Source organism: Lichenostomus cassidix, unplaced genomic scaffold, assembly GCF_008360975.1.
Source record: "Lichenostomus cassidix isolate B80296 unplaced genomic scaffold, HeHo_3.0 HiC_scaffold_44, whole genome shotgun sequence".
NCBI classification, from domain to species: domain Eukaryota; kingdom Metazoa; phylum Chordata; class Aves; order Passeriformes; family Meliphagidae; genus Lichenostomus; species Lichenostomus cassidix.
Genome location: NW_028148053.1, coordinates 1,108,568 through 1,121,256, shown reverse-complemented (window position 1 = coordinate 1,121,256; position 12,689 = coordinate 1,108,568). Strand labels below are relative to the sequence as shown.

The following is a 12,689-nucleotide window of genomic DNA, read 5'->3' as shown; positions in this document are numbered from 1 at the left end:
CCACAGGACTTGCTTTTCCAGGCCCAAGATGGTGTTCCGGGCAGTAGCATGAGGCACAGGGTAGGTCTCTAACCATCCCGTGGTTGCTTCCACCATGGTCAACACGTAGCGCTTTCCTTGGCGGGTTTGGGGAAGTGTGATGTAGTCAACTTGCCATACTTCCCCATACCTGTACTTTGACCATCGTCCACCATACCACAGAGGCTTCACCCGCTTGGTCTGTTTGATTGCAGCGCAAGTCTCACAGCTGTGGATGACCTGTGAGATGTTGTCCATGGTCAAGTCCACCCCTCGGTCACGAGCTCACCTGTATGTCGCATCTCTCCCTTGATGACCAGAGGCATCATGGGCCCAACGAGCTAGAAATAACTCTCCTTTGTGCTGCCAGTCCAGATCCACCTGTGACACTTCCACCTTGGCAGCTCGGTCCACCTGCTCGTTGTTACGATGCTCTTCATTAGCCCGACTCTTGGGTACAAGTGCATCCACGTGTCGAACTTTCACGGTCAGCTTTTCTGCCCGGGCGGCGATGTCCTGCCAAATCTCAGCGGCCCAGATGGGTTTTCCTCTGCGCTGCCAGTTAGCCTTTCTCCAGCGATCTAACCATCCCCATAGCGCGTTGGCTACCATCCAGGAGTCAGTGTAGAGATAGAGCCTTGGCCATTTCTCTCGTTCGGCAATATCCAAAGCCAGTTGGATGGCTTTAAGCTCTGCGACCTGGCTCGAGCCACCTTGTCCCTCGGTAGCCTGTACAGCTTGTCGTGTGGGGCTCCATACTGCAGCTTTCCATTTCCGATCTGCGCCTACAATTCGGCAGGAACCATCGGTGAAGAGGGCATAGCGTCTTTCACTCTCTGGCAGTTCATTATATGGGGGTGCTTCCTCGGCACGTGCTACTTGCTCCTCTGCATCTTCTGAAGATAATTTAAAAGTCTCACCTTCAGGCCAGTTTGTTATAATTTCCAGAATCCCAGGGCGATTTGGGTTTCCAATACGGGCGCGCTGTGTGATGAGGGCAATCCATTTGCTCCACGTGGCATCAGTGGCAGGGTGGGTAGAGGGAACCCTTCCCTTGAACATCCACCCCAGCACTGGCAGTCGGGGTGCAAGGAGAAGTTGTGTTTCTGTGCCGATCACCTCTGAGGCGGCTTGGACTCCTTCGTAAGCTGCCAAGATTTCTTTCTCGGTGGGAGTGTAGTTGACTTCAGACCCTCTGTAACCTCGACTCCAGAATCCCAGTGGTCGACCTCGGGTCTCGCCAGGCACCTTCTGCCAAAGGCTCCAGGACAGACCATGGCTCCCGGCTGCAGAGTAAAGCACATTCTTTACCTCTGGTCCTGTCCTGACTGGTCCAAGGGCTACCGCATGAGCGATTTCCTGTTTGATCTGGGTGAAGGCTTGCTGCTGTTCAGGGCCCCAGTGGAAATCGTTCTTCTTGCGGGTTATGAGGTAGAGAGGACTCACGATCTGGCTGTACTCAGGGATGTGCATTCTCCAAAAGCCTATGGCGCCTAGGAAAGCTTGCGTCTCCTTCTTGTTGGTTGGTGGAGACATCGCGGTGATCTTATTGATGACCTCAGAAGGAATCTGACGCCGTCCGTCTTGCCACTTTACTCCCAGGAACTGGATCTCTCGGGCAGGTCCCTTGACTTTACTCTTCTTGATGGCAAAACCGGCTTCCAGGAGAATTCTGATGATTTTCTCTCCTTTCCCAAATACTTCCGTTGCTGTGTCCCCCCACACAATGATGTCATCAATGTACTGCAGATGTTCTGGAGCCTCACCCTTTTCCAGTGCAGCCTGGATCAGTCCATGGCAGATGGTGGGACTGTGCTTCCACCCCTGGGGCAGTCGGTTCCACGTGTACTGCACACCTCTCCAGGTGAAAGCAAACTGAGGCCTGCACTCTGCTGCCAGAGGAATGAAGAAAAAGGCATTGGCAATATCAATGGTCGCATACCACTTTGCTGCCTTGGATTCCAGCTCATACTGAAGTTCCAACATGTCCGGTACAGCAGCACTCAGTGGTGGTGTGACTTCATTCAGGCCACGGTAATCCACCGTCAGTCTCCATTCTTCACTGGACTTACGCACCGGCCATATAGGGCTGTTAAAAGGTGAGTGAGCCTTGCTGACCACCCCTTGGCTCTCCAGATCCCGAATCATCTTATGGATGGGGGCCACAGAGTCTCTGTCAGTGCGGTATTGCCGGCGATGCACTGTTGCTGTAGCAATTGGTACCCGCTGTTCTTCAATTCTCAGTAGTCCTACAGCAGATGGGTTATCTGAGAGACCGGGCAGGGTATTCAGTTGTCTTATGTCTTCTGTCTCTACAGCTGCTATCCCAAAAGCCCAGCGATGTCCCTTCGGGTCCTTGAAATATCCACTCCTGAGATAATCTATGCCGAGGATGCATGGGGCGTCTGGACCAGTCACAATGGGGTGTTTCTGCCACTCTTTCCCAGTTAAACTCACTTCAGCTTCCAGTACAGTCAGCTGCTGGGATCCTCCTGTCACCCCAGAAATAGAAATGGATTCGGTCCCCACATACCTGGATGGCATCAGGGTGCATTGAGCGCCGGTGTCAACCAAAGCCGTGTATCTTTGTGGGTCAGACGTGCCAGGCCATCGGATCCACACAGTCCAATAGATCCGATTATCCCTTTCCTCTACCTGGCTAGAGGCAGGGCTCCTCTAATCCTGTTTTTGGTGCACGATGTTCTTCTGTAAATGTGTTCCTGAGGTTCCTTCAAGAGGATCAGTCATATTATCACTTCCATTCTGTCTGGAGTTCTGTCCACAAGAGACTGGGGCAGTGTTGTACCTAGATGAGCCTCCTGAAGTGGATGTTTCCTTTTTCAATTCACGTACCCGGGCTGCTAAGGAGGAGGTGGGTTTCCTATCCCACTTTCTCATGTCTTCCCCATGCTCCTGCAGGAAAAACCAGAGGTCACGTCGTGGAGTTTGTTTTCTTTCCCTGACTGGAGTACGTCTGCTCCTGATGGCAGAGACTCGGGTTGGTTTTGGTGTGGCATGGAAAAATCTTTCTGTGAGCTCTTTCCTTAGTTTCTGATGGCTCTCTTCAATCAACCTCCGGACTTGCTCAGCCAGGTTTGTTTCTACCGATGAGACCTGGGTGCGTAGTGGGGCGGTGACAGTGTCCTCATAAATTCTCAGTTTGTTTGTTAATACGCCCACCTGGTCTTCGCCTTCCCTCCACTGCAGTGTTGCCAGGTAACGAGAGTATATCTCTGGTCCGAGCCGCGCAAATCTTAGCCACATTTGGGAAGTGCACCGGACATTATCTGGGCTCTTGGGGAATCTCTCGTTGTCCGAGAAAATGATCTCTAGCACGGCCAATTCCCTCAGGCATCGGATACCTTGTTCTATTGTGTTCCATTTTCTTTGGTGCATCTGGAGGTCTTCTTTGCACAGGTATCTGTCCCGTACACTCGCCAGCAATCGCCGCCAGAGGCTGAGAGTTTCCTGGGTTTTCCCAATCCCCTGGTCAATAACCACATCCTGGGACAGGGATCCCAGTTGCCTGGCCTCAATTCTGTCCAGAATGGTGTCATTAGCGGCGGCATCCCAGATCCGGAGCAGCCAGGTTAAGATGGACTCGTTTGCCTGCCGGGTGAATTCCCTCCGTAGATCCCGCAGCTCCCCCAGGGATAGAGAGCGAGTGATGATCTCCGGCTCTGTCTCTTCTGCTGGGTGAGATGGTCCTGCCGCATCCTCATCAGTCGCTGTGCGGACTGACTTGCTCTTGGATTTCTTTTTCTGGACGGGGGCAACTGCTACCGGCTTCAACTGTGCTGATTTGCTTCGTTTCTCCTCCTCAAGAAGACAAAGTATTGTTCTGTTCTTCAGCATGAGGTACACAGTGCTGGTCGCAGAGAAAAAAGAAAACAGAACTGACAGGAAGATTATGCCATCCTTAGCATCCAGGGAGAACTCAATATTGTCAAGGACGGCTGTGCCTGACCTGAAATGTTGGAAGAAACCGCTCTCTCTTCCTAGCCCCAGAGGCTGGGTGCGATTGCTGAGCAGGTCCCAGACGAAGCAGCTCAGGTTAGGCCAGGCAGACAAAGTCGAGTATATATAACGAATGGTGTTCATTGCCTCACAGGTAACCATGCCATAGGCATAATAAACCAATAGAGCAATTCTCATGCCATTCCCTGGTCGCAACAGGAGCAATATGACGGGCAGATAGTATCCCATTTGAGGAAAAATATAGAGAGCGAGATACAGTACCCATATAGATAAGCTGAGCATCATGGTGATAGGATTTCTGAGTTTCCCCAGGTCGAGCCCCACGTTGGGCGCCAAAATATGTCTTGGTTTGAAAACAAACCAGTGGAGATCACAAGTCAAGATTGAAATTAAAAATAAGTGAAATAATACAAGGAAAAGCACTGACAAAGTCAGATACAACCTAACACCCTGTTAGGGTGGTAGTAGCAGTCCAACTGAAGTAGTCCAGTTGAAGCGGTGATCCTGTCAAGGTCTAGTCTCCAGCTGAAGATCCAGTGGTAGCTCTCGTCCTCTGGGAACCCAGTAGACAGGGCTAGCTCAGGCAGTTCCAGGGCCAGGTTATATCCACGTGGGAACAACCTGGTTCCTCCCTCCTGGGCAGAGCATCCCACAATGGGATGAGATAAGTCCATGAGTCACACGGTGGGTCCCTGATGGCCCATTGCCTGTCATGCGGGGTGGGTCGTTAGCAGCTGGTAACAGCTAATGGATGGCCCATTGCCTGTCATCCGGAGTGGGTGATAGCAGCTAATGGCCCACAGCTGGTGGTAATAGAATACTTAACTACATCAATATTGCAACCTAGGACAGTGGCTATATTGTTATTGTTTAATCATAATTACATTGTCAAATATTTATAATTAATATTCATCATGATAGATTAAGTACCTATTTCTTACTTTTGATAATATGCATTTTAGTATATGGTTTTCTTGGATTGAATTTTGGTATTATTTATGATACCTAATAAACTATTTAAAATAGTTTTATTAACTTTATCATGTAGTTATAATAGGTATACATTATATATATTTTTCCAGGAAATTAAAAAATCTTGGTACTTATATATATGAGATTTCAAGGTCAGCTCCAACGCAGTTGGTACAATGCTGACCTAAAGGTGTCCCTTGCGGGGACAAGGAGAGACACAGTCCATTGTCTAATCCTGGGCTAGCAGAGCTAGTTTGTCCTCTCAGTGTTTTTTCCCCAGTTTCTTATTTCTTTTTCTGCCCCACATTCCCACTTCCTTCATACTGTCATTTTTGGCCTTTCCTAAAGGGCTGGAACAACTGCATGTTACAGGTGGGGTTTGGTGACTTTGGCCATGCGTGTAAGGCATGTGCTCTCCTCATTTGCATTCTTAGGAGTGGGAAAGGTCGTATGCAAGTAGGGCTTCATGTGGATCTGGGTGACTGGTTTTGGAAATGGAATGATAGGAAATGGAATAAACCCTCCCATAGCCCTCCAGCTGCTGAGGCAGCAGGAGAGGCTGTGGGGCCTTTGCCAGAGTCTTTGTACATATCCTCTTCTCCTTTAAGTGTTCTTTCAATGGTACCTGTAAAGGATTCTTGTCGCAGATCCATGTAATTACTCTTTGCGTAGGAGTGGGCAACTGGATCCATCACCAAATGATGGAAGAGATTGAGTGACTCAGCCATTTGCACATCCTGGGGCAAAGTGATCTCCTCAGGAAGCCTCCGGTTGCCCACAATGAAGTGGTTGAGGTGTCTCACTTCCACATATGAGCGCAGGGCCTCACTGATATCCAGAAGTCGTCTCACAAAATCTCTCCTACGCCACTGTGACACAGGTAAAATGTTCAGCATGTACATGACAATGGTCTTTGTGGTATAGGTGGAAAAGCCAAAACCCAGCTGAAGACGGGTGAAGAACTGCAGGCACTTGAGGTGCAAGCTGTCAGGGGGAGCCTGCCTGGCGATGTGCCTGAAGAACTTCATCTCTGCCACGGCGTAGGTCTCAGGCCACCATGTGCTTGGGGTGAGGAGCTCTCTAGACTGGCTGCTAACAAAGATGTCTGAGTTGCCTCGCTGCACCCTAAACAGCATCTCAATTCGAAAGCTTTCTCTGCCATTGGTCACCTTGAATTGGCAGGAGCGTGGGTAGGGCAGCAGCACTAACTGCCAGTGGTGTGACTGAGGCAAAGCTGGCCAGATTGCTCTCAGCAGTACGTAGAACCAGCAGGCTGTTTTCTGCACATCGAGGTAGGAGCCAGTGCAGAGGGTGTGAAGGAGGCTGGGATCCTGATTGCTCTTCAGCTCCTCCTCGGGGTGGTGGAGGAAGCACAGCATGTTCTCAGCCTGCTGCTCCCTTGTGCAGGTGCACTCCAGCTCCACGCGGACACGGAAGTTCCTCATGTGTCCCCGCCTTGCAGTGGACATCTCCAGGTGGAAGGAATGCCCTTGGGGAGGAGTCATGGGTACAACAAAGCGATACACAACATCCTCCTCACGAGGACTCCAACCCTCGAAGGCACTGCCAACCCCAATGGCTCATTCCAGCATCGGGTGGAAAGTGTTAGATAAGATGCGTCCAGCGTAATTTATGAAATCGTCCATCAGGTTAGTTGTTCACTTGCAGCCTGTCTTCAGGTCCTGTACAGGCCACTGTAGGTGCTCCATTAGAATCCTTCCAATATCATCAGATTCCTGGTCTTCTTCGATTTCATTGGCATCATTATTGTTCTGTGCATTTGCAGCAATATTCATGACTTGATTTCCAGCATCGTCTTCTTCATTTGCTCCATTGTTTTGTTCTTCATGCTCCTCTCTCCTCAGGCTCCTTTTCCTCCAGATAAACCATACTGCCAAAAGAAGGACCAGGAGCCCAGCAAATGCCCAGAGCTGCAAGTCAGACACCAGCAGGTCTCCCCAGGCTGAGCCACTCTGCTTCAGTCTCAGCTGCTCCAACTCTTGCTCCAGCCGAATCTTCTCCTCTTTCAGGTACTTCACACGTGCCTGCATGCGCAGGAGCTCCTCCTCATCCAAGCCATCATCCACAGGCTGGAGGTACTGAGTGAGAGTTTTTAAGAGCCAGAAAAGGAAGCACCAGGAAAACATGGTCTGCAGAAGGATAGAGAGAAGGCCTTGAGTAGGGCTGGGAGGGAGGCAGCTGGCAGTGGGGGCAGCAGGGGTGGGAATCACAGGGATGTGGGGGCAGGAAGGAAAGGGCCCCAGAGAGCTGGCACGAAGCAAGGCCTGTCCTGCTGCACCAGGAGCAGCAGCAGCAGCAGCAGCAGCAGCAGCAGCAGCAGCAGCAGCAGCAGCGTGCCCTGCCCAAGGCTCCCCTGTGAGGGGCTGTCCCTGCATGCACGGGGAGAACCCACCCCCGGGTGCAGTGTTTCTGCCCCAGCCCTTGTCCAGCCCAGCCTCCCTGCCACGTGAGCACTCACCGCTTGCCCGGGCTCTGCCGAGGCAGCGTTGCCTGCTGGGGCCTTTTATAGCTGCCCCCATTGTGACACATCCCCCGTGATGTCACAGGTGCCACAGCGCATCACAGCCAGGCCAGCCCCACTCTTTGTCCCCAGCCCAGCTCAGCCAATCCGAGTGGCCCTGGTGTACACATAGATACATATTATATAGATATTTTATTAGTACCATTAATTTTATGAAAAGATTTAGCACATGTATAATTTCACTACCTGTTGTGATTTCTGTGACATATATTAATGCTCTGTAGTTACTGCATTTATGACTGGCAAGACTTTTATTAAAAAGACATATTTGTAAAATAGATATTATACACATATTGTATTTAATCCAAAACAATAATACAATAAATAATATTTAAATACAAGAAAATATTATGTATATCTAAATATTACATCATTACCCAGAATCATATATTTAAAATTAAATATATAGCAAACATGTATAAATTTAAACACTGAAAATCATTATAATAAATAATATATTAAACCAATATAAATTTAGCATATATATCGTGTCACTATATGTTATGCCACATATAAACACTCTGAAGTCTGTGAATTTCTGACAGGCAAGATTTTTATTACATAGATATATTTCTTAAATATATATCTAATGCATATCATGTCTAATATACCGTATTTTCCTATGGAAATACAGCTATATACAGTGTCACTATCTGTTGGGACACATAGTAACGGTCCCACAGTTAGTGTATTTATCACTGGCAAGCCTGCAAATGCTTTGTTCTTACTTGAATAAAATGCAAAATTGCAGAATCTGGATCGTGTAAGATTTTATTGATCTCAGCCTGACCTCTCCTATTGGTAAATCGCACCAGTTGTGAATCTGGGCTGGTGAACAATCTCCTTGAACTCAAGCAAACTTGCAGGTGCCCAAAGCCCCAAAGCAGCCCAAAGCGCTCTGCCCTGGGGGGTCCCCAAAGCGGCCCCGCCCCGCGCGGCACTGGCAGCACCAGTCCGGAGCAGTGCGCAGCGCGGGCGGGCGGCATCAGCCGTGCCGGGCAGGGCCGGGCAATGCCCGCGGGGCTCCCCCCGCATTCGGCCCCCGCTTGCCAGGACAGCAAGGGGGAGCGCAGGTGGGGTCCAGAGGTGCCGGAGCCACGTGTCCCCCCGCTGCCAGCGCCACCCCCGAAGGATCAGGGGTACCCCAAAACGCCCTCAGAGCTGCCAGATACCCCGCAAGCCCCTAAGGAGTGGGGTCCCCCGGCTTCATCACCCCCAACCTTCGGCTGCCTCATCCCGGCCCCATCCCACTCCTCCCCCTTCCCTAGACTTCATCCCACTCCCCAGTCTACATCCCATCCCCTCCCATCCCCTCCCATCCCCTCCCATCCCCTCCCATCCCATCCCATCCCATCCCATCCCATCCCATCCCATCCCATCCCATCCCATCCCATCCCATTTCTCCCTGCAGCCGCCACCACGACCCCCGAAAAACTCACGTCTAGGTTACTCCCCAATATCTTCCCAAGGAGCATTTGCGACTCACATTTGGAGTCCTGCGAGATCCAAACATCCCCCCCCTCCTCCCGCCCCCACCAAAGTACACAAAAAAAACCAACCCTCCCAGGATCAACCAAAGTTATTTGGGTCTCGGATCTGGTGTCCTACAAGGTCCGAAATCCCCCTCTCCCAAAAAGAACCCCAGGCACCGCCCAAGATATTTGGGCCGAGCTCCCCCTGCCCGCTCACCTGCGGGATGCCCCGAGAAGGGCGATGCTCTCGGGCCGAGGGTTGCGGACAGAAAGAGCGATGGACGCACGTGGTGACTGCTTCTTCTGCTTCTTCTGCTTCTCTTTCTGCTCCTCTGGCCCTCCTCTTCCTCCCGCTCCCCTCCTCCACCCCTCCTCCTCACCCGCTCTTCCTCCTCCTCTGTCTCTCCTCCTCCTCTCCTGCCTGCTCATCCTCTTCTTTTTATTTCTGACTCCCATCCCAGCTTTGTCTCACATCACCCTTGGTCCATCCCGTGCTCAGCAGAGCATCCTGTGCTCTGTCAGCACTCTCTGCTCCTTCGGGAAGGATTTGGGATTTATGCCAGGCACAGACACTGAACCTCACCCCAAACTGCCCCAGTGCCATTGCTGTCCCCTGGGCGCTGGGCAGCTGCTGTCCCAGGGCAAGCAGGGACACAAACGGAGCCAAGTGCAGCCCAGCTGCCCGCGCTGATCCAGACGAGCCCCAGGGACAAGGTCCTGCAGAGCCACACGGAGCCCTCGGCTCCTGGCTGGCAACGGCTTGTGTTGTGGCTGCCCCAGCGGCCAGAGCAAGTCCTGGAGCTCCCCCAGCTCCTGCAGCAGGACCCAGGTTCCACCTGCTCTGCCAGGCCCTGGCCAGGGGCCAGCAGATCCACTGGCTCCATGCAAAGGGGGAAGACAAGAAGAATGGATTGGATGCAGCCCCCAAGGACCTCGAGCAAATTGTTCAGGAACATCCAGACCTTGAGCTGACATTTGTAAAGCTGCATCTGGCAGAGTTCTGTGGTGCAGGAGACCCAGCATGGGAAGAGGAGACCTACAAGGAGCTGCAGGAGAAACACCCTGAGCCTCAAATGCTGCTGTGCTCTAAATTTCTGCTGGAGAAAGTTCTTCCTCTCTGGGAAGAGTTCCCAGGATGAGGCAAAAACAAAGTTTGTGGCTGGTGACGTATTTCCTGTGCAGAGAGAGCAGAGGAGCTGCAAGTGGAGGCTGGGAGCCTGGGAGGAGGGAGGGGTGAGCAAGGTGGTTTTTTTGGGTTTGTTTTAGTTCTCCTTCTCATACTGTGATTTGCTTGGAATTCAATTCCCTTAATTTCCCTAACTTGTGTCTGTTGTCCCCATGACAGTGACCAGTGAGTGACTTCTCCCTGCCCTTATCCCAGCCCACGAGCCTTTCCTCCTGAGTTCTGTGTCCTGCACCTGTGAGGACAGTGACAGAGCAGCTTTGGTGGCACCTGGCACCCGGCCAGGGCCAGCGCAGCCCAATAATCCCTGCAATTCATTCCCTCCAGGAAAGGTTCCTGAAAAGAGCAAACAGGACTGTGGAGAAGTATCCTAGGTTGCAATATAGATGTAGTTAAGTATTCTATTACCACCAGCTGTGGGCTGTTAGCTGCTATCACCTGCTAATGACCCACTCCGGATGACAGGCAATGGGCCATCCCTTAGCTGTTACCAGCTGCTAATGACCCACCCCGCATGACAGGTAATGGGCCATGAGGGACCCACCGTGTGACTCATGGACTTATCTCATCCCATTGTGGGATGCTCTGCCCAGGAGGGAGGAACCAGGTGTTCCCACCTGGATATAACCTGGCCCTGGAACTGCCTGAGCTAGCCCTGTCTACTGGGTTCCCAGAGGACGAGAGCTACCACTGGATCTTCAGCTGGAGATTAGACCTTCACAGGATCACCGCTTCAACTGGACTACTTCAGTTGGACTGCTACTACCACCCTAACAGGGTGTTAGGTTGTATCTGACTTTGTCAGTGCTTTTCCTTGTATTATTTCACTTATTTTTAATTTCAATCTTGACTTGTGATCTCCCACTGGTTTGTTTTCAAACCAACACAAGAAGATTCCTGGAAAACTGAAACAGCTTTCAAGAAGTGAAATGAAAATGTAAAGAAACAATCCACGATGTTTTCCTCTATTTATTTCTATGCTCCCCTTTTCCATGTTGCACTACTTCTCCATGCCATTAAGCAAATGGATCTCACCTCGAAGATCTATGGCTTAGCAAGTTTTAGACTCCCTGAAATACCATGAGTTAAACACAGTTTGTCTTCCCCCGTTTTTCTTGGAAAGCAATGCTGGAGACATAAGTGCAGTGCTTGGGTTGGGAATGAATTCTAGAGACAGGGAATGTGCCCCGGTAGTGTTTGACCCTCAGCAGGGACAATGCACAACAGCAGCCAAGGGGATTGCTGTGCCACTGTGCAGCAGTCAAGCCTCTGGATGTGGGCTGAACACGGCAAAGTTCCCGTGTTTGGACAGACTCAGGGGCTGCCCCCGGGAGCGCGCAGGGCTCGGCCATGGGGCGCGCGGGGGCGAGCGGGGAACGGACAAACGGCCACTCGGACAAACGGCCACCCGGACAAACGGCCACTCGGACAAACGGCCCCGGAGCTTCAGTTGCAGCGGCGACAGCGGCGACAGCGGCAGCAGCGGCGGCAGCGGCGACAGCAGAAGCGAAAGAAGAGATTCTACGACCCTCTCCCTCCCTTTCTCCCGCTTGTCCTCTCCCTCTCCCCCTGTCCCGCAGCCTCTCCCGTTGTCCCTTTCCCTGTGTCCCCTCCTTTCCCGGTGCCCCTCTCCCCCTGCCATCCCGGGCCATGCCCCAGGCTCGCCCCCAGCCCCGGCCGGGGCTGCCCCCTTCCCGCCCCTGGGCGTCCCACCGCGCTCTCGCCTCCGCCCGGCTCTCGCCATCGTGGCTATGGCGCTGCTGTGCGGGCATCAGTGGCTGGGTCTGGGGCAGCATCGTCACCCTTTGGCTCCGCCTGTCCCGAGCCTGGCCCCGGCCCCGACGCAGGGTGCAGTCCAGACCCCGACCGCGGCTCCGGCCTCGACCCTGGCCCCAGCTTCGGCCCCAACCCCGACCCCAGCCCCAGCTCCAGCCCCGGCCTCGACCCTGGCCCCAGCTCCGGCCCCGTTACCGGCTCCTCCCGGGGCCCGCGGAGGACACACACGGCTCGGCCGCTCCCGCCGCCTCCGTTGCTCCTTCCCCGGCCCGAGCTCCGCCGCTCGGCAGTCCGGCCGCCGGCCCCGAGCCGCCCGTGCCCCGTTCAGAGGGGGATGCCCGGCCCGGGGCGGTGCACAGGCGGTCGGGGGCCGTGTCTGGCCCCGGGCCGAGCGGTGACGGCCGCGTGTCGCCCGCAGGGAAGGCGCAGGAGGCCCTGCAGGAGCGGTACCAGCTGGGTGAGCTGCTGGGGAAAGGAGGATTCGGCAGCGTGTACGCGGGGACGCGGCTGGCGGACGGCGCCCCGGTGAGTGGCGGGGCTGGCGGCGGGCGGAGGAGGAGGAGGAGGAGGAGGAGGAGGGTAGGACTCGGCAGGGCGGGCGGCGAGCTCAGTCCGTCGCTCTCTCTTGCTCGCAGGTCGCCATCAAATGTGTGTCCCGGAACCGCATCCATTATTGGGGCGAGTTGGTGAGTGAGCGGGGCCAGCGGCAGATCCCGGGCCGTGCCGCGTGGGGATAAGCCGGGGCCTG

The 12,689-nt window shown here is 53.3% G+C and overlaps 3 protein-coding genes across 3 annotated transcripts in view; 1 reads left to right on the top strand and 2 right to left on the bottom strand.

The window, feature by feature from the left end:
* The window catches only part of LOC146420213 (uncharacterized), a 90,939-nt gene that overhangs the window by 40,884 nt on the left and 37,366 nt on the right, over positions 1 to 12,689 (bottom strand). The gene's annotated exons all lie outside the window — the stretch shown is intronic.
* LOC146420216 (serine/threonine-protein kinase pim-1-like) overlaps positions 1 to 12,689 on the top strand; it is a 147,013-nt gene that overhangs the window by 132,660 nt on the left and 1,664 nt on the right. The window lies entirely within an intron of this gene.
* On the bottom strand, positions 5,335 to 6,431 carry LOC146420217 (inositol 1,4,5-trisphosphate receptor-interacting protein-like 1). The gene is made up of 2 exons (XM_085048538.1): positions 5,594 to 6,431; positions 5,335 to 5,450 (listed from the first exon to the last, which is right to left on the bottom strand). Exons 1-2 carry the CDS (start codon positions 6,411 to 6,413, stop codon positions 5,335 to 5,337), a joined length of 936 nt encoding a protein of 311 aa, XP_084904664.1. The 5' UTR covers positions 6,414 to 6,431.